Below are 21,933 nucleotides of genomic sequence, written 5' to 3' on the forward strand. Positions count from 1 at the left end.
ACACATAAGGTATTTTCTTTTTTCTTATGACAATTCCTACAAAGATCCCACAGATGCTTCAAAAATGTTTTCCTTTATTTAATCCCACAAAATGGATACTGAGCATCTTTCAATATGAAAGTTACTGTTTTAAGTATGGTGAAAGAAGTGGAGAGTGTATCTAAGAGTATAAACTTTTTTACTTCAGCTTCCTTTCCTAAAACTTTCAATTCTCCTCTGATCTTATTTATCTTCAAATATTCTCAAACTGTAGATTTTAAAGACAAATGTTGTAATTTCTAGCATCAAAAACTCACACCAGAACCTAAAAATCAAAAAAAGTCAAAAGAAAATGTAAAGCTCACATATAACAAACACGTCACAGAAGATAAAGTAACATATTATGTAATATAAGAAAAATAATCAGTTTAATATAATTACAACAATGTAGCATAAACATTGTAGTAGTCAATACCAGGACATTATCTGTGACAGTTAAATTAAAAGTTTTCCACAGTTATTGTAAATGGATATTCTAGATTTCCTAAAGAAATGATTGGCATTAAGAAAGTCTATACAAACAAAAGGAATTATTTAATGTCCAGGATGTCATGATGTATTGTACAGAAGTACATACATCATGAAGTACAATGAAAAGAATTTCAGATGCTACATTTCAACATAGTTTAGAACTGAAAGTGCTATAGGATAAGAAATGGCTTCATCTTCTCATCCATAAAAGGTGAGAGCAAAGAAGCAACCCTTTTGAAGGTTAAATAGACAGTGCCCCTTTTAAAATTTTTATCAAATTCCCAACCCCTCAGAAGGTCACACAGTGAAATGTATACAGTTTATATACAATAGGGCAAATTTTTAAAAAAATTGCTCTAAGATGCATTTCCTCTGCTCCCTAAAAGCCTAATAAAATATTGGATCCACAAAAGAAAAGGCAATGCATTAACACAAGTATCTCAATGGCCATCCTCTATTCAAAGGGGATGGGACATAAAAAATGCAGGTATTCTCATTAAATACTTCAATCTATTAATTAAGGCATGTTCTGTAAGAGATCCATCCTGGCGTATGCTGACAGCAACATTATTTGTCAAAGAGGACATATATTTAAGTCTTTCAGCAGAGCCACACAGCAAAAAAGTCACCTTTTTACAAAGTGATGGAGAGATCAGATGATTGAAGTTGTTCCTGAGTTAAAATTTGCTTATGATTGCAAACTTCAATTTAGTTGTTTTCCACTGTTAAGTCTTATGTATAACCAAAAAAATCTATTTGCCAAAGTAGAGCTTATGTAAAACAAAACAAAACAAAACAGCTAAGTACAGGAAGTTGGTGATTCTAATTAAAAGATCTGTTTTTTAAAGCATCAGTAGGGACAATAGTTCTGCCTCAAAGAGACACTGTGCACAAAGTTTCTAAGCAAGAAGATGGGCATGGGGCTCATATAGGCAATCACCCACTCCATTTAAAAATTAGTGCCAGAAATTGTAATTAGCAATGAAGTTGAAGAAGAACTATTAATAAAAACAACCAGAAAACAAACTATTTTCATTTCAAAGTTGCCCAGTTCAACATGGAATTCAAGGATAACTTTACCAATGGATTGCAAATCACAAAAATTCACATCTGATGCCAAATGAATTTTTCTGAGATGTCTCTAATGCATGGTACTGCAATTTCAGTTTTTTTTTTTAACAGATATAACACTTATTCTATGAAAAAGTTTCTCGCTTCTTCAGAAGAAAGGGGAAATGATTTGTGTTAAATGAGAAACAAAGTTCCTGTGATCACAGTTATTCTATTTCTGAAGTAGAAGGAAAAGAGCTGGACTTCTATGCTTCCATCTTCTCTAGGAACTGAGGACTTTCTAAAGCCAGGCTGGGACTCCCAGAGAGTCAGCAAAGCCAGTGTAAGGGCGGACTATCCTTCCTCTATCTGGTTTGCCATTTTTATAGTTGGGAAAACTGCTTTCACATTTATACTTTGTCATTACTTAGGTTAAAGTTAAAATGTATATTGCTTTAGTCTTGCTGAAAGAGGGAAAAATTTATTTTTTCCCAATGAGCACTGAAGTAATGTTTGCTGTACCCTGATTGTAAAATAGATCTCAGAGTTAAAAATGACAAAGAAACCTATTTATCAATGTTAGCTCACAGTATTATCTCAATTTGTTTTCACTGGCTGCAGTGATATAAAATAAATAGTACAGTTTATTTACAGTTTCTAGTTAAGATTTCTCTTTTGGAAGGAGGATAAAACTGTGTACTTTGCCAAGTTATTAAACTAGCCTGTAAGTCTGTGTGATCTCCCAAAATGCAGTGAATAAATTCTGACAATCACAGTATTTAGACAAAGCAGACAAGAGCATACTTCTTTACTTGGGCCCATGGTAGTATATGTTATTCCCTCAAATAAATGCCCTAGACTCAGATTCTTCACTTGTTCAACCAAGAGTGCTGCACCCAGAACCACTGCATGTTTGCAATTATAATACTGTTTTAAGAGAAGACTTTCAAATGGTATTAAAGTATCTGTGCTGATATAAATAAGGTTAAGTTCTTTAAGTATACTGAAATGGGAAGTATTTTTATAGCACTTTGGAGACTATGGTGGTTTAGAACAAATCAATCATCTACCAAAAGTATCTAGGTACCTTCAACACCTCTACTTCACATGACAGCATGAAGATAACCCTAACTCACATGACCAGAAAGATTAGCAGAAAGGAAATTATAGCATGGGTATTAGCCCACATACAGCAACCATGGTTATGCATTCAAAATTGAATATTTACAAGAAATATGTATTTATAATATTTATATATTCAATTAAAAGTCTGAAAAAACAATGACTTTTAGTCAGTCACTGTACTTATTGCAAAATGAGGTACTTTAGATGTTAAAAGAGTAAAATTAATGCAATTCAGGATCCTCAGTCTCTTTACCTCATGTTTGGATTCTTCAGTAATGGTTTAATCGTTTCTAGTCACATGATAAATTCCATCTTTTCTATATACAGAAAGCAAGACAACTTTTTCATTCAGTACAGCCCTGCTTTGCAGTCCTCTGAGTGTAACACTGACTTGGGTCAGAAGGCTTCCCAGCTTGGTCTCATAACTGGTACTTCAATAGAAAGAACTAAGGACATTCTTTATAGATTGGTCTCATCCCAAGCAGGATCATTCATATTCTTTAAAACTTTCCTCACAAGCTTTTCTAGGTCTTTGCGGGCTCTCTGTTCTTCCTCTAGAGATTTCTTCATCTTTTTGTTATCCTGTAAATCAAGCAGACCACAATATGTTATCTTCAGCATTAAAGAGAACTTTCCTTTCCCAAAATATACATTGCTGCGGCCTCACTTTTTCAAAATATAATTACAAAGCCTCACTTAATGAAATTCTGGTATGGATTCTGCCTGTGTGATGTGATGTCACAGATGTATTCAACAGGCCAAAGGAGTTTATATCATTGCTTGTTTCTATAAGGCCTGAATGTTTAAATAGAAAAGTCACTGCTCTTTAATATATAGTTGTTTGGGAACCAAAATAAATCATAGATGTGTTATGGAGTTTATTAAGGAAAGGAAATATAATAAAAATAAATGAATGAATGAATGATCAGCAAAACCTTCTTCCTAGATGAAAAATCTCTGAGCAAAGGACAATGAAGTGGCCATTCATTACTAAAATAAAAATTTCTTCTACTTCCCTGAATATGGTATTAGATGTGGATATGAGGGAACTATAATTTAACAATGTTTGAAGGTACAAGTTTATCTGTTAAATTTAAAGGAAAGGAAGCCAGAATCCGCTCAGTTAAGAGTCCTGCAGGGGAATTTGGGTGAATCAGACTCTATGAGGTTTACTAATGTCTGCATAGACATGAAGCAAACTGAGCACACTGCTCATATAGGCACTGCAAATTAATAATTACAATGCTAAATATAAATCAGAGATATCAGTTAAAAGTGATAATTCCAAAATTTATACTCAGCTATACATAATAAGCCATCTTGATTTTCTCACTATCTATACACTTGAGTATGGTATCCATGAATAATTTTTATGAGAAAATGTCATGAGACTGTGAAACTGTAAAACACAGAAAACTTATAAAGAATGATTTATAGAAATGTATGTTTTAATTTATCCTTTAACTTTTTTTTTCCTCTGCCCTTCGCCCCCCTCCCCCCCCCCCCCCCAGTTGTCTGCTCTCTTTGTCTACTTCTATTCTTGTCAGCGGCATGGGAATCTGTGTCTCTTTTTGTTGTGTCATCTTGCTGCGTCAGCTCTCCGTGTGTGTGGTGCCACTCCTGGGCAGACTGCGCTTTTTTTGCATGGGCGGTTCTCCTTGGGCGTGGGACACCCCTACGGGGGAACACCCCTGCATGGCATGGCACTTCTTGCACACAGCAGCACTACACGTGGGCCAGCTTACCACACTGGCCGGGAGGCCCTGGGTTTGAACCCTGGACCTCCTATATGATAGGCGGACGCTCTGTCAGTTGAGCCACATCCACTTCCCTAGTCCTTGTTCTTGAGAAACCAAATCAACAAGTAACTAAACTTGGTTAGTTATTTATTTAATAGAAGTATGTACAAGGGGCTTTGGTCATCGATAAGGGAGCTATTAGTCTTGCCTGACAAGTTGAGGGAAAGTTTTAGAGAAGAGGTGGCATGGAAGCTGGTTTTGCCAAATAGTATGAGATGCAAGCAAAGGAGAAGGATAAGAATAATGTGGTGTTGTAACTGCAGGGTAGAAATGATGAACGGGTTGAACATGCAGCCTAGAGGTGCTGCTACGGTAGAAATCTAGACATGCTTTCACAGCTTCAGTTGTTCAGCCATTCCTAGAAATGTCCACAGCAACTCCTCAGTATTTATCTCTTCTCATCTGATAGGCTTCCCTGTTCATGCTTCTTCTTTAGCAACGGAATGTGTTCTCTAAGATAACATGTATGCATATGTTTTACACATGCAGAAACGACTGGATTCTACATTGTACAAAAGACCCAGACAGAGTCCTTGTATTGTTGTGTTTATTTCTTATTGCTGTATTTGTATTGGAGAAGTTTAGCTCCTTCTTGGTATACCCAGAATTTTTAATTGCTCAGCTTTTTAAAAATTTAATTTAATTTTATTTTACTTACACCTTTATTTGACATATACTGTGTGCCAGGTAGTACACTAAACAAAATAGGCAAAGGTCTCTATCCTCAAGTAGTTTATATTAAAGAGGAGAATTCAGACTGTATATATACTGTAATGTTAGTTGATGATGGGAATTGACAAGAAAACAATAAAGCAGAATAAAGGGATAGACACTGATAGAGGCAGGGTATGGAAAAGCCTCAAAGAGGTAAAATTGAGCAGCAGAGACCTCAATAAAGTGAAGAAGTAAGCCACGTAAATAAATAGCAGGGGAGAAAGCAGTCTAGGCAGAAGAATGCACAAATGCAAAGGTTGGATGCTGGGAGCTTTCATGGTATGTTCAGAAAATAGCAAAGAGGCCAGGTGTACCCGGAGCATGATGAACAAGGCAGGCAGAGAGTGGTAGGAAATAAGACCAGAGGGACAGCCAGGGGCCAGTTCATGATCATAATCAGTGCTGTAAATCATAATATTCAACCACAATGTCTATAAAATTAAAACTATCAAGAACTCAGAAGCAAACAAATTTCTAATAATGCAATGTTCTTTCAAATGGTGCTCTGCTAATCCAAATTTATGAAGCTCAAAAGTTAAAGGATAGGGAAGCAGATTTGGCTCAATCGATAGAGCGTCCACCTACCACATGGGAGGTCCATGGTTCAAACCCAGGACCTCCTTGACCAGTGTGAAGCTGGCCCACGCACTGTGCTGAAGCATGCAAGGAGTTGCTGTGGACATTTCTAGGAATGGCTGAGCAACTGAAGCTGTGAAAGCATGTCTAGATTTCTACCGTAGCTGCACCTCTAGGCTGCATGTTCAACCCGTTCATCATTTCTACCCTGCAGTTACAACACCACATTATTCTTATCCTTCTCCTTTGCTTGCATCTCATACTATTTGGCAAAACCAGCTTCCATGCCACCTCTTCTCTAAAACCTTCCCTCAACTTGTCAGGCAAGACTAATAGGTCCCTTATCGACGACCAAAGCCCCTTGTACATACTTCTATTAAATAAATAACTAACCAAGTTTAGTTACTTGTTGATTTGGTTTCTCAAGAACAAGGACTAGGGAAGTGGATGTGGCTCAACTGACAGAGTGTCCGCCTATCATATAGGAGGTCCAGGGTTCAAACCCAGGGCCTCCCGGCCAGTGTGGTAAGCTGGCCCACGTGTAGTGCTGCTGTGTGCAAGAAGTGCCATGCCATGCAGGGGTGTTCCCCCGTAGGGGTGTCCCACACCCAAGGAGAGCCACCCCACACAAGGAAAGCGCAGCCCACGCAGGAGTGGCACCGCACATACGGACAGCTGATGCAGCAACAAAAAAAGAGACACAAATTCCCTGTGCCGCCAAGAATGCAAGCAGACACAGAAGAACACACAGTGAATGGACACAAGAGAGCAGACAATGGGGGTGGGGGGAAGGGGAGAGAAATAAAAAAAAAAAAAAGAACAAAGACTATGCATTAGTCACACCAGTAACTGAATGTTTAACTCAAATGAATTTGATATTTTAAATTATTATTCCAAAAGAATATGAAATGGATAAAGATATTAAAAACCGTATAGTTAAAACAAAGAGTTTAAACAAGTCACTTTAAAAATTCATTTTTTCGTCTATCAGACTTACAGAAGACCAACTGTTTTACAGTCTGTAATTTTTAAAGACATGATCTCCTTTTAGTGTTCTGTTGTGTATGTATAATCAGCTTCATTTTTAATTGTCTTTTGTTTTTTACCCCCACTTAAAAAAGAAAGATTAAAAAACTGATTAAGACTCACTTGTCTTAATTCCTGGACTTCATCCTTTAGTGCATATACGGTATCAACAAGACTCCTGAAATAGGAAATAGAATAAACACATAAATAAGGACAAGGAATGAAGAGGATATGTTGAAATTCTTCATCAAGAGAAAGACTAATGCTACAACACTAAATGAAATAATGATGCTCTGTCTTATTTAATATATTTGAATTTGTATGCTTTAAAACAACCAATTTCTGTGTATGAGAGCTTAAACTTTAGAAAGTTAACTCCAATTTAGGAAAAAAAAAAGTTTCTGAAGCCATACCCTAGACCTCATGGAATTTTCTGGCTTCAGTGCTACACCCTTGTAAAGGCTGCATGCTGGCTTTAAAATATTGGAAGACATCTTACTTTTCCTCTATCACTGTCTGACCATTACTTTTAGTTTCTTCTACTATAATTTTCTCTTCTTCTGGAAGCAAAACTTGTGGGGCAGAATCTTTGCGTGAACCTAGGATCATTAAAAAAGAAAAACTGCAGATAAATAACATGACAGTAATAAGAAAAAGAACTTGACTATACAACACTTACTTATATATTAAATTCCAGGGACTGTGCATTAAAAAATAAATTTTTCATCAAGGCAAACTAAGTAAGGGATCTTTTACCAATTTTCTCTATCCTACCAAACCCAAAGTCTTTAAAGCATTAGGATAGACACAGTCTTTTTGCAATTTATTAAACTTTGATTTCTGAATCTGAAATTTTTAAAAAGGTAATAGGTTAATGCTTCTGACCATATTGCCCTGAATATTCAACCAAATTTGATGTTATTTCAGGTATTGTAGAAAAACACATCAGAGCATGCAGACCATAAATACTGAGTGTTTACAAATTAACAAACTGACAAAACATTTACGTCTATAGTGATATTTAAAAGTAAAAATAAAAATATTATGGTACATTGTTAATAGTAAAATTTAAATTTTTGTTCTTTATGAAAACTTTATTCTACATTCCCTGGAATAAAAATATTTTTCCAAATGAAAACAAGTAAATAATTTACAATGTCAAAAGAGCTTAACCCATTTAACCAATACCTAGCACAATATCTTGCATAGAAAAGCATCTCTGTAAGTATTTGTTACACAATGTGTACTTCAGAAATTAATCGGTTGGTCCAAATTTATTTTAAAGGGTGAGGGGAAAGAGAATCAAATCTTATTTAAGGATACACAGAAGAAAAAATATTTTCTTGATGATTACACAACACATATTTTTGAAAAACCGCATCAGATGCAAATTTGAAGAATGATATCATCTTCCACAGAGCACAAACTCGTGCAAAAGTGGGACTGTTGTGATAAATTACCCATTCACCCATTTTTAAAAATACATTTATTTTTGAGATATGCTAATTATTTATGGAAATGGAGGTTCAACTTGCTGGATTTTTCCTTTTTCTGGTTTGTCTTTCTAAAAGTTCATCAACTTATAAGAAAGGCACTCACTGAATATCCCCACTATCATGGGAAAATTCAGTATAATACAAATGTTTTAAAGATATGATTTTAAAGAATAGTTTTACCGGTGTTCTTTTTTAAGACTATATTCCTCTGAATGGAATAAGATGAACAATTAAAGTCAAAGCTTGATGAAAATGGGTTTCATAAAATGCGACTGACATTCAAAGATTATCTTTTATCATTTCCAAGGCAGTATGCTAAAGGGAAAAACATTTGAGCTTATTGGCCATGTGACCTTGGGCAAATCACAATCTCCTTATGTTGCCATTTCCACATCTGCAAACGGGGGATGGTAACATTGGCTCTACCACCTGTCTCAAAGACTGCTATGGGTATCAAATACAATAATGTTGTAAAATCATAATATCAAAATCTAAAAAAATTAAGATGCTCTTCTCCCTCGCTTATTATCTCAAGTATAAAAAGATAAAATTAAACTCTTGGTAAGTATAATTCTATGTTACACAGTACAACCATAAAGCTGTATATACTATATATATTTACCAATAAAGGACTTTTATAGGTATTAAGAATTTTAGTATTATGATCAAATGTAGTATTTAGAATTTTGTCAAAAGTTGTAATGAGCTGGTATATTCTAGAATATTTATAAATGCATATAAATAAATACAAATATATTTGTTAAATACCATTTCGATGAAGACCCTTCCACCAGTGTTTTAGTGTAAAACAAAAACAACAAAAAACCCACAAAACTCTCACACTAAACTATAATAAATACTTTATCAAAAGATTTGTCAGGGAGAGGGAAGTATTGCTTTATTCATACAACACTGCATAGCCAGGGAATTATTTTCCAGACTGAATATAACATACTTGAAGATATAGTTACAGAAAGGAATGTATTTTTAAAAACAGTGTTATACTGACAATAATCTGCCTCCTCAGAAATCTGACAGGATCTAGAAAACAAGGTCAGAAAAGCAACTTCTGAATGATGGAAGCCTGGCATAGAGTACTGCCTATACCAGTTCCCTAAGGGCTCCAAGAGATCACAGGGTACTGTTGGCTGTTAGTGGCATTAAACCTTTACTGGGTGGGGAATGGCGAATGCTACTTGAACATCTAGACCACATGGGAAATAATGCTTTTGAAGGAAACTGATAAATGAAACAAAATATAGAGAAAGCACATAGATAGTGTTAGGGTACGAGTTCCGTAGGCTGAGGGAAACTCTATGCTTCTAATACAAATGCAAATGTTACTCAGAAAAATATACAAAAAGATTTGTAAAGATTCACATTTCTATACCACATGTGTAGAAAATAAATGGATGCAGTTAATTTTTCCTGTGAAGAAAAGCAAACTGATACTGTTGAACAATATAGTGGACTCTTTAAGTTTTTTCACTGTTATAAAGTACCCAGTTGTATTACTTTGAATTCAAATAGATGACTGTGCCGTACTCAAATTTTAAAAGGGTATTGGTTGTAGTTCTGTCACATTCAATTTACCATGTAATATTTCTTCAAACGGATTAATTAATGAGAACAGGTTGAAAAAGGTTTTTGTGCAAATGCACTTCAGGGAAATAAATTCCATGTATTTCTTTTCAATTATGTTTGTATCTTTGAGCTTCCTAGACAACCTGTTTATGTTGTTTTCAGCATTAAAGTTTTCATATGAAATATGAAATAAAATCACAAAGGATATCCATTTTGGGATTTAAAAAAAGGTCAGAAATGCTTTGACTATTTTACAGAAGTTTTGTGACCAAAAGAAGCATCACCAGGCTGGGTGCTGTGCATTTTAAATGCCTTCTGCGGTGAGTTTTTTAAGTAAACTTAGGGATATCACTTAACCAGAGTTTCCATTTCATTGCTTGTAAAATAGAGTAACAAAACTAACCACCACTACACATAACTGTTCTTAGGATTAATTTAAAAATTATATTTTATAAATATCTTGTACGGAATGAATTCATAAATATAAAAGCCTTAAATTCCACTATGTACCATAATTAGAGGAATTAAAACCTGTAATAACTGGTCAGCAGTTACATATGCATGGCATAGTTTTTATTTCTGCAAATAAAGTGCACAAGAATGATTTAATATATTATAAAACGTAAATTGGAGAATACCATAGACAGAATGTACTAACTGCCTGAATCCTTAAATGTGCCAATGTTAAAAATACCATTTGTGGATCTCATGGTTAGTTGGGAGGCTTTTAAATGAAAATTATGTATTAGCCTGCATAAAAATCCATGTAATGCTAATAATCTGCCTAGCTTTAATATAAAATATTTTTCTAAAGTGACTTAAAAAATGTATAGCCTTTTAAGAAAATAATAAAGGAATATTTTCCAGCTAGGTTTACAAATAAGTTGGCTAGTTCTCTGAGAACAACTTTTGGAAAGCACACAGATTTAACAAGTATCTCAAAGATTATACAAGTATTTTTAGAGGTCATCGTAATATAGCATGTTTTTTTTCTGAATTACCTAGGTTTGAAAAACAACTTAACAACAGAACTACCAGAGAATGTTGTATCTCTTTATTTTAAAATTATCTAATATGGACTCAGACACATGCAAACAGTTCATAATGTTTCTAACACAGTCAAGATCTGTGTTTCCCAAATTGCATAAAACACAAAGTTTTGTGTTTCCATCTGATATCAAGGCTTCTATAAAAAATAATTTCAGAAAAGGCCATATACTTTTATATAAAAAAGACTTATAGCATACATTTAGCCTATTAGTCTTTTATAAGGTTTGTGGTTAAAATAACTGATTAACTTAGCATTTCCTAAACTCATTTGAGTGCTGAAACTTATTTTTCCCTTTTTCTCTTCCTCCCACATCATTCATATCTTGTGGTTTTCTGGACAACAGTTGAGTACTGCTAGACTAGCCTGTAACCTTGGTGTCTATAAATACATATACACAATTGGTTGTTTTTTTTGTTTTGTTTGCAGTATGGGGATGGGAATAGGAAAAACATGAAATTAATGAAATGGTAATTTGTATTTAGCACCAATCCAGCATTTCTCAAATGTGAAGATTCCAAGAATATGCCTGCAGATTCTTGGCACCACCCATAAACTCCCACTGAGAAACTGCAGTGAAACTTCAATACTACCATTATCAATTATCACTCTGGTGCCAAGGTAGTTGTAGACACAAGTGCGGGCAGGGGCAACACTCATAAGGTGGGGATCCTGAAAACACATTTATATTAATGTGAACACAATATTTAAAATTTTTAGATGTCTTAGAACTCTCCCCTGACTAAAATTCACAGATCCCCAGAGAACTGTTTGAGAAACACAGATCTAATCCAACATTTCCATTTTATAGCCAGGAATAGTCTCAGAGAGAAGATGAAGTACACAGGCAGCAAGTTAGGGTCAACACTCTAGGCTCCAAAGTCCCACTCCACTATGGCCATCTTTGTTTTAAGAACACCATAGATAGGGCCTTTTTTGACTACATAAAATGAACTGCTTCAGAAATAACTTCGTCTGACTGGGTCAAGCTCAGGGTATGTGTACGACTGTGTATTCATGCGTATGTGAGTTTGCGTGCACCAGAAGTCATAAACATTTTAAGTTCCTTAGAAAAGAATATCTATCTATTTGGCCAAGGGTCTAGTATATTTGTGGAAAAACTCATATAGACTTCAATTAGTAATATAAAATCTGCAACCACCTATACATTGAAATAACTTACAAACTGGAGCAAAATTCTACACTTAAAATCTAAAATTTAAAAGTCAGCTAGGTCATTTTGTTATTTATGGCTATGATAAGATTAGAATTTTTTTTTTTGTTAAGGAAAGAAAACATAAATACTATTTTTAGAAAATTGTTTATCATGTGTTTTCTCTATTTTGAGTCATTAAAAGCACCTAATCCTGTACTTGGTAAATGTATTTCTTTTCCTTCATTGTTCTTTCCCTAGTCAGCTGGGCATGAATTTCATAGAAACAAAAATTAAAAACTAACCTTATTCTAAATAAAAATCTTTAAAAGTTGTGCCTTTTTCCATTTATCCACAAAAATTGAAAAGGCCTGAAGACAAATCTTCCAGTGACTAAACATTATTTTAAAATTGTATTAGAAAGAGGGAAACAGATGAAAAAAAAGATGTACAAAGAGTAACCTTTTATTGCCCAGAAAATATTTAATCCTAAGAAAGTGCAATCTTTCTCTCAAGGTGGACAGAAAATGTTCTACCACCTGGCTTTCCTGTGTAAAACGCTACCTTAAGGAGAACAGCCAAATAATATCAAACTGCAAACTATGCTCTTCCTCCCTCCCCCCATATAACAAATATTAAAAGCCACAGGCTAGCAAATGCAAAATTTATTTCAACTGTACATAACAGATGTCTTTTTTTTTTATAAAACAAACACTTCATTGCCATATGCAACCACAAACAATAATATGCATATACTGTACAATACAATGTAACATTCAGATATACATCCAATTGATTTTTTCAAATGGCAGTCACCTACTAAAAATGGCTTTTCCCATTCACAGATAAAAAAACACAATATATAGATTTTTTTTCCCCAAGGTCTGATACCACTATATACACATTACTGTGTTTTGGCAATTTTATGCAAAACACACAAATGATATAGCTTATTAAATACTTATGGCAAGTACTGATTCAATGGGAACACCATTTAAGCCATTTGCAAAGAGCTTGATAATGGCTTAAACCTACCTTCTAATTCAGATTCTTCATCCTTTCATTATAATACTAACTGTACACATATATATTACAAAATTGCATAAACATAAGATACTATTATCAGCATGACTAAAGTTCCACAAAAATAGAAACACTGACCCTTTGGACGTCATATCACCTTTGCCACACTGGAACTTTTTTTTTTTTAGGCCTGTGGCACTAACACTTCTAACCAGGTTACAAAAGCTAATGGTGTCAGACATTCAAAACAAAAAGCCAGATTATTATACTGCAGTGATCTTTGTATAAAAGAAAATCACCATCATAATGGTTTTAACTAGTACAAAAATGAAAGGTGGTAAGTTGTCAAACTTTGGTGTATAGAGTATCAATTATAATGTCTAATCAAAATAACCCAAATGATATTTGGTTAAAGAAAAGTTCAAGTGCAGCAACTTCATTTCAATATTCTGGTATATATCGCACATGACATATGCAACCCAAGTTTACTAAGGCATGGCAAAGGCATTTAAACCAATGCACTAATTATTACAGTCTCACTCAAAGCAAACAAAAATATATTCTATTAATATCAGAAAAAAACGACTATTCTATGTAATATAAAACAAAAGTAAATTGCTTCTAAGTTTGCTGCATGATAGTAAGTATATAAATTTTGCAGTTATCATATTTCTCCAAAAATTCTATTTGCCATTTTGCTGAATATACATAAACCTCACTTATACTGTGGATTAATACTGGGCTCTGACTAATTTTAAAAGATTGCTCCTCAACTTTCTTATTTACACACTAATTGATATTAAAAATATATGAACTCTCCAGATGATGTAAGTAGTTCAGAAGCTACCTGGGAACAGATGGACAAATATTTGAAATTACCAGTTTTCTTAATGACCTCAGTAAGAACGACTCCTGTGCAATCAACTCATATTATATAGTAATAAAGCTGTATGACTTCCTAAAAATTATGTCAATGGTTGAAGTTCACTAGCACCTCTGAGCTTGTTCACTAGCACCTCAGAATCCAATTTCCAGGAAACAATCACATATCGAATCAGAGTAATCACTGAGTAAACAAAAAATCAAAACACTGAATACATGAATTTGGTGAAAGAGTAGAGTGGTGGAAGAAGAAAGATATCACAGCCACCTGGGATTACAGCCATCCTAAAGAAAGGAAAAAATGTTATTCCCAATTTATTTTGGCATCTTGTTTTCAGAAACTAATTTCAACGAATACTTACAACATAATCTTAAGGTTCCATTTTAACACTAAGTACATCATAAGTTTGAAGAGAACACAATTTTTTCCCTCTAGTAATGATCAGATGTGATTTGAATGCTACAATTGAATGGAACACATTACATTCAGTTTTTTTTTTGGAAGCAAAAATTAGTCTGAGTGAGGCCAGTGAAATCTCCTTACAACAAATCCCCAAAAGTGGGGAAGTCCACCCCAAATATAAGATTTCCTTATAGGGGAGTTACATGGCAACCCAGTAAGTCTTCTTCAATGGACTTAGACATCCCATTATAACAAAAAAATTAGGATTATACACTACAGGGGTTGCTGTAGATGGAGTTTCACTGCAGCTAGTTGCTGAAAACAAATAATAGGTTCATGGCTATCACAGACAGCTTAAATATGAATGTCAGGAGTGTAGCCAAGCTATGACTAAAGCCAAAGCATTTGATTTTTTAAGTATACCAAATGCCTGTCTGAACTCAGTCTAATCTACAATTTCAGAAGCAGAATGCTTCAGATTTTGAATTTTAAACCTTTAATAGAGTGGTATAAGTTGGCTAAGTACCATATAATAAAATTAATCCAGTTAAATAAAGCTTGGTGTGATGATCAAAGCTAATATCTGAACGCTGACAGCAAAGTTTGCTTTTGGAGAGAACTCCCAATATCATGGCCAAGATGGGAAACAAGGAGACTGCCATAAAGAGAGTATACTGAAGGGCACAGAGTTGTGTATGGTGAAGACAACCCTTAAAATACACGAAGCAGACTCTTCTTTACATCTGCCAAGGCAAAGAACCCATGCTGGCAATATAAACAGATCATTCTTCATGGATACCAAATCTCTTACAGGTTCCTCAGAAAGAGTTATCTGAATTGAATTCACAGTACTTTCGTTGCATATTTATTTCTTCTTATCTCTCCACAACTACTTTGATGAGTGATTATACATTAAAAATTTAAATTACTATAAGGCTAAAGTCTCTTTCATATTGCTGGCACTTAGATCACAAACCTGTATGGTTTCAATATAAAATATAAAAGTGTTCATACAGCTGTATCCAAAAAAGAAATGAAACAGTTGCTACACTGAGAATACAAAACCAAACCATTTGGAGCTATAAATCATCAACAACTATCCATTAAAAAAAAGAACTGCTCAGTTATAGGCTTATGTGAATATACCATCTCCCTTCAATAGTCAGTAATTTGAATGTATACTAAAATTGGCAATCAAGTCTCCACAAGGTACAATGGAAAATACCAGAAATGCTCTCAAAAGTTGTTAAAATATCACATTAAAAGAGACAAGGAACAGCAAGAAACATCTAAGAAAAGCAGGCTGTGATACAACAAGCATTTGTTAAGAAAAGCTCAGAAGTGCATTAGTTCTGGTGAGAGATATATGAGCAACAGCTCTTACGAGATGTAGAACCCATTCTGTAACTATGGGCTGTCCATATACTGTCATAGTCAGAGTCTTCTGAGAGGTCTGAAGGCTCCAAACGAGAAAGGCTACTGCGACGACCCAAGGAGTCTAGACTTGATTGGTCATCATCAGCCAAGACGTGATTATGCATCAGGTCAGTGCCTTGCCATGCTAAGGATGTATGGGTGAAATGAAATGACAGGTGTGGATAGGCAAAGGTGGGATGAAGAGGAGAACGAACAGGAATAGCCACAACCAAAAAACATGAAAACAAAAGCAAAAGGTGATGGGAAGAGAAGGAAAAAAGAAAATATTGTTAAAAAAAATGCCATCAATGTTTATCCTTATTTATGGCTGGATTTTAATAATGAACTTAGCACAACCCTTAGAATAAAACTCTATCAATCATTATTAAATAAACCTAAATCATGATATTGTTTTCAAGTTGCTCCTATTAAGTTACTGCTATAAAGCCGTTACTTAAGAAATCTTTATAAATTCAGCCCAGCTCTGACACCTGACAATGAACCAATTCAATTACACATTATACAATAAATAGTCTCATTTAGGACATTATTTGTAAACGGAATCATTTATGTGGTTAACTAAAAATTATTTCCTTTTCTTTTAAGTTGATATATTATAGGCCAAATAGTTTCAAAGGATTTTTGCCTACTTCTCCTGCTCTTTCTGTCAAGACTAAATCACCAGAAGTCATCTTAGTGATGGGGGTCAAAACTTACCTTATTTATATATAACTACTGAAAAAATCTCAGAGTGGAGAAGGGAATTATATAGGGTCCACCTCCCTCTAGTTTTGCCCACCTCCCTCATTCCACTATCTATTGAATATAGTAGATCTCCTTAACAGTGCTCACCAGAGGTCAGCCATATCTGTTAACAATGTTAGCAACCTTGATGCTAGCAACCTTTTACTGTCAGAAAAGAGAAGTGTGACCTTTAATGCCACCATTTAAAGGAGGACAACAGAAGGAGGTGGATGCAAAATGGTAGAACAGAAATAACCCCATGAGTGGTTGGCAACTATACCAATGAAACTGGCCAAGCAACCGTGATTGAAACACAAGGAGAACTGGAAAGGGGTAAGAAGGTGGAGGGTCCTCTAAGTACATAACTAAATAAGAAATAAGAGGACTCCTGTTATGATTTTTAATGGCAAATCACAACCACTGATACTTTCTCTGTTCCTCTTTTGATCAAAATTAATTGTTTCCAAACCATAACAAGAATAAACATGGTCTATTTGGGATTCCTTAAAACTAAATCACAAAATTCAATGATGGTTATTACTTCCTTGAGATAGAAATCAACACCAAAGATGTCTGGTTTATAAAGTCTTTTTGGTATCCAAATGTATACTAAACAGAAGTGAATTTTAGGTAAATAAATCATTCTTCTAAAATTGTTTTTTAGTAAGCACTTAATGTGGAAAGAGTTGTTTTCACTATGATATACATTTCCAAATTGTCTTGATTAAGTGCATCACCTATACAGCAAAAGGATTAATTTCTCTTATCACTATCTTTTCTTAATATTAGGTTTAAGGCCATATATGATTATAATCCTGAGGCCAGAGTGCCTTGTTTGCCTATAATAGCAAATAAAAATTTTTTAAAATCAATGTATTGTCCAATGCTTTCCTTGTTGAGGAGAGATGGAAATATGTAATAGGCAATGTGTAAGAAAAAATCTGCACAAATTATGGGCTGGTCCTTTCAGGCAGCCAGAAAAAGTAAAGCCACAAGCATATTACATGGCACTGACTCTTACGAAAAAACATAGCTTGCAGTAAAACGTCAACATCCAGGTTACCTAGTTTGTTTTTCTGAGACTACTGGTTAAAATTTTGTTTCAAGTAATTGAAAATGGGATGACTAATTTAAAAAAATCTAAATCTAAACACAATCCCTATCAAATAAATGAACCTGTAATACCTTATGACATAATAATCTATGTTTATAAATAAGTACTTGACTATATATACATATACACTAATTCTATATTTTGATAGGTTACATAGAACTTTCCATTGCTTCCCTACTCTACTAACTAGTTACTATGAATAGGCATTTAAAACAAAGAGAGTGCAGGCAAAAGAGAACAGTGTTGATGCTTGTAAAATGTCTTAAATGTCATAGGCAGGATATGGTAAAATACTGGCCATGAAGAGGTTTCTGGATAATCTACAGATTCAGCATAGGATTTAATTCAGCTAGACCTATCTCTATAGCTGTAGTTATCTTTAACAAAAGCTAAAGAAGCGGAAAACTTTTCCCATCCTTTTTTTTTTTGTCCAGCATTAGTTTAAAATAAGTACATGACACTAATTTTAACCACCATTTTGCAGGTGATGAAACAGAAGAGATAAGAAAAAGTGATTTGCCAAAAGTCAAGGTGGAAAGGGAAGTGAGAACACATAAAATCTAGAAGAAATCAGTTTTTATGTCAGAAGTAATATATAAATATTCCGGTTCTCAAAAAAATAACCAACACAAGAAACAACTTTACATGGACAACCTGTAGTGTCCATGGTCATCCCAGAACCAGCACACTCATAAAATATTAGCCATTTAGGGAATAAAGATGCCACCAAGAAGGGGGAAAAATAAGCCTCTTTCTTCTGAACAAATATATGCACTACTACATATCTGCCTCTATCTTACTGCATTTTACTCTGCATTCCTGGGGAGGATTAAAAAACAACCTTTTCATTGTTAACAAAATAGATTAACATTTTTTTCATTCCAGATAGCACTGAATAAAGGCAAACTCAGGGATGAAAGCTACCAAATTCATTAATTGGTGTTTATTTTAAAAAATTTTAAAAAGCAAACATGTAAAAAAAAGGAGTAGGGTTTGGGTTGGGGAGAGGCTAAAAGGTAAAAGAAGCTTTGCAATAGGTTTACATGTTGGACAATTCTAAGAAGTTAAAAATAATCCCAGTACTACACTAATAGTTTAAATAATGGAATCAATCTTTCATTGTCTTCTACACATACCTTCTTTAAGCAAAAGAAAGTTCATAAATTCTAGCCATACCATACACTTAAATATTTCCCAGCAGAATGTTGTCTAAAAAATCAGTTATTTTAATGACAGCTCAGATTCTTTTAACATGACTTAAAGACTTCAGGCTCAAGCTGTTCTGTTACTTGCTAAGCTACAGAAACAGTCACTCCCTAAAAACCGTTCACACACATGAGCTCTGCAATGATAGATCCAAACAAGCAATTAACTTTAGATTGTTAATTTAAACAAACAAACAAACACACACACACACACACACTACAATTCTTACTACATTATTGTGAAATAAAAACTTACTTGAATTGAGCGTTTGTCGTGTTTTGGCACTTGTGCAGTAAGCTTCGATAACTTTTAGAATCTGAGCATCTTCTTCCAAAGCAGCTGTGCCTGTCAAAACAAAGTACACTTAAAAATTTAACTAAAAATAATTAATAAAATTATCAAGATGAATTTAAAGTCATCAATTCAACCAAAAATGATGACAATTAATGAAATCCCTTCTATTTTCTTGTCAGATAACTGTTATCCAAATATTAAGAAAAGTTATACTAAAAAAAGATTTTCATTTTTGAGAAGTATTTTCTATCAGCAATATAACCAGCAAGTGTTAATACCTAAATATAAAGGTTGTCTTACTAATATATAAGAAAAACAACATCCCCCATCTCCAAACTGAAAAGGGTAAGGGACAGGAAAAAGCAGTTTAAATATCTTATGAAAATATGGTAATTATGCTTAAAGGAGTAAAGTTCACTAAGCACTTATGTACAAAGCACTAATTATATAATCTTTGCATAAAGATTTATGCAAACATTATATAAATCATTATGTAAAAATTGTCTCTTTTATTCCACATGAAGATGCTTGGTTTTCTTTTTATCTCACTAGTCCCTCCTTCAATACTGAAGTACCTTAGAACTTCAACCTTGTATTTCTTTTCTTCTGTCTAGTCTCACTGCTTTTCATGATTTCGACTGTTAGCTTGAAATACCAACTAAACACTGATAACAATTCTGGAATTTTTACCATTAGTACAGATCTTTCCCATGGGCTTCAGAATCATATCTAATTGTCTACTTAGTTTTTCCTCCTGATGCCTAATAGAAATATCAAACTTGGTAAAGTTCTCTCTCTCCATGTTTCCTCCTCCACACCTCACACACCTGCTCCTCCCATAATCTTCCCCATTTCAGTAAATATAAGTCATCCTTGTAGTTACACAGGTTCAAGGCTTTGGAGTAATCCTTGACGTCTCCCTCTATTGCACAGTTCATACATTCAATCTAAAAGCACATCCTGTAGGTCAGGGACTCTCAATCTCAGTCTATTGACAGTTTGGGTCATAAAATTCTTTGTTGTGGGGGGCTGTCCTGTGCATTATAGGATGTTTAGCAGCATCCCTAGGCCTCTACTAGATATCAGTGGTATTCACCCAGTTGTGACAATCAAAGATGACAAAGAATATCTGACATCTGTTGTTACCATGGTCCAAGCCACCATCACCTTTTATCCTTATGATATCGATTGTTACCATGGTCCAAGCCACTATCATCTTTTATCCTTACCTGGATTACTACAACAGCCTCCTAACTGGTCTCCCTCTTTCTGTCTTTGTCTCTTACCAACTCAACACAGCAATCAGTGACCCAATTTTTATTAGTTAGCCAAAGGCTACTGATGTGAAATACCAAGATATCTGTTGGCTTTTATAAAGGGTATTTATTTGGAGGAGAAGCTTACAGTTACCAGGCCTTAAAGCATAAGTTACTACCTTCATCAAAGTCTATTGCCATGTGTTGGGGCAAGATGGCTGCTGACTGCTGCCAAGAGTTCAGGTTTCCTGGGTTCCTCTCTTCCTGGAGCTCTGTTTCTCTCCAGGCTCAGCTCCTGTTGTGCTCTCTCCACAAGGTCAGCTGTAGACTATCAGGTAAATGGCTCTATCTCTCCCCAGGGTTTCTGTGTGTCTAAGGAGCCATCTCTATTCCTCTCTGTTCTTCTCCTGTGTGTTCACTTCCCAGGTTCCAGCTCAAAACTCCCACTCTCTTCTCTGCCACATAATTTTCTGTGTTCCCACCCACCAAGGCGGCAGGGACTCAAGGTCCTACTAATGTGGCCCAATCAAAGCCCTAATCATAATTTAATCATGCTCAGAGGAACAGACCAGTTTACAAACATAATCCAATATCTATTTTTGGAATTCATAAGTAATACCAAACTGCTACACTATTAAAACATAAAAGTCAGATGAAATCCTTTGTTAAAATTGTACTATGGTCTCCTATTCACCAAAGTATGCATTGCCTAATTCCTCATTACTTTTCAAAATTCATCACTTACTACTCTCTATCACTACTCTACTTCACGTATAGTGGTCTCCTTGCTGGTCCTTGCCCATGAAAGTTCCTCCCTCTGTGCCTATGTGCCAATGCCTAGAATGTGCATCCACAGATCTCTGCTTGGCTTGCTTCCTCAATTCCTTAAAGTTTTAATTCAAATGCTATCATTTCAGTATTATCTTCCCTGACCCTATTTTAAATTGTCCCACCCCCAAATCCCTCCCCTATTTTATTTTTTCTGCAGCACCTAAAAGCTAACTTACTTTATCTTTTATTTTTTTCCCCCCTTTATCTTTCTACTAAAATAAAGACAGGGGTCTTCGGTTTGTTTACTGCTGCATACCCAGCACCTGGCAGAGAGAAGGTACTCAATAAATATTTGTCAAGTGCATGAGTATCTTATTTGCAGCCATAAGTCAAGTGCCCAGGACAGTGTCTTTCACATAGAAGGTGCTCAATAAATATTTACTGAAGAAAGGAGATCATAAAACAATCCTACAAGTTAGGTATTTATTTTCCTTTTATAAATGAAAGATTGCACAGCAGGTATTCAATTCTAGAGCGATCTGATTCTAAATTTAGCTCTTTTCACTAAAATATACACCTTATCAACCAACCATTTCATTAAGTGTTCTGTGAGTTTGGCACTATTCTGGTGGTCAGGTACCTTATCTTGCATGCTTATGACTGGAGGTAATTAAATTGACAGGAAGGCAACTTATGCTATAATGGCTGTTTGTACTGTATATAATATGATGAGGATAAGACAG

At 34.6% G+C, this 21,933-nt stretch overlaps 1 protein-coding gene across 6 annotated transcripts in view; it reads right to left on the reverse strand.

Moving 5' to 3' along the window:
* Positions 1–385: 385 nt before the first annotated feature.
* ARHGEF7 (Rho guanine nucleotide exchange factor 7) overlaps positions 386–21,933 on the reverse strand; it is a 242,324-nt gene continuing 220,776 nt past the window's right edge. For 3 of the 6 annotated variants that reach the window (XM_004447005.5, XM_058276418.2, XM_058276419.2), the window contains 5 exons: positions 19,125–19,214; positions 15,774–15,950; positions 7,300–7,399; positions 6,924–6,978; positions 386–3,267 (listed from right to left, as the gene is read on the reverse strand). In XM_004447005.5, coding sequence (XP_004447062.1) covers positions 3,145–3,267; positions 6,924–6,978; positions 7,300–7,399; positions 15,774–15,950; positions 19,125–19,214 — 545 coding nt within the window. In that variant the 3' untranslated portion in view covers positions 386–3,144. Of the gene's footprint in view, positions 3,268–6,923; positions 6,979–7,299; positions 7,400–12,731; positions 14,272–15,773; positions 15,951–19,124; positions 19,215–21,933 lie in introns of those variants that run through there. The other 3 variants (XM_004447006.5, XM_023586948.3, XM_012522756.4) reach the window with 2 other exon arrangements.

The sequence above is a fragment of the Dasypus novemcinctus genome, chromosome 15 (assembly GCF_030445035.2).
Source record: "Dasypus novemcinctus isolate mDasNov1 chromosome 15, mDasNov1.1.hap2, whole genome shotgun sequence".
In the NCBI taxonomy this organism is placed as follows: domain Eukaryota; kingdom Metazoa; phylum Chordata; class Mammalia; order Cingulata; family Dasypodidae; genus Dasypus; species Dasypus novemcinctus.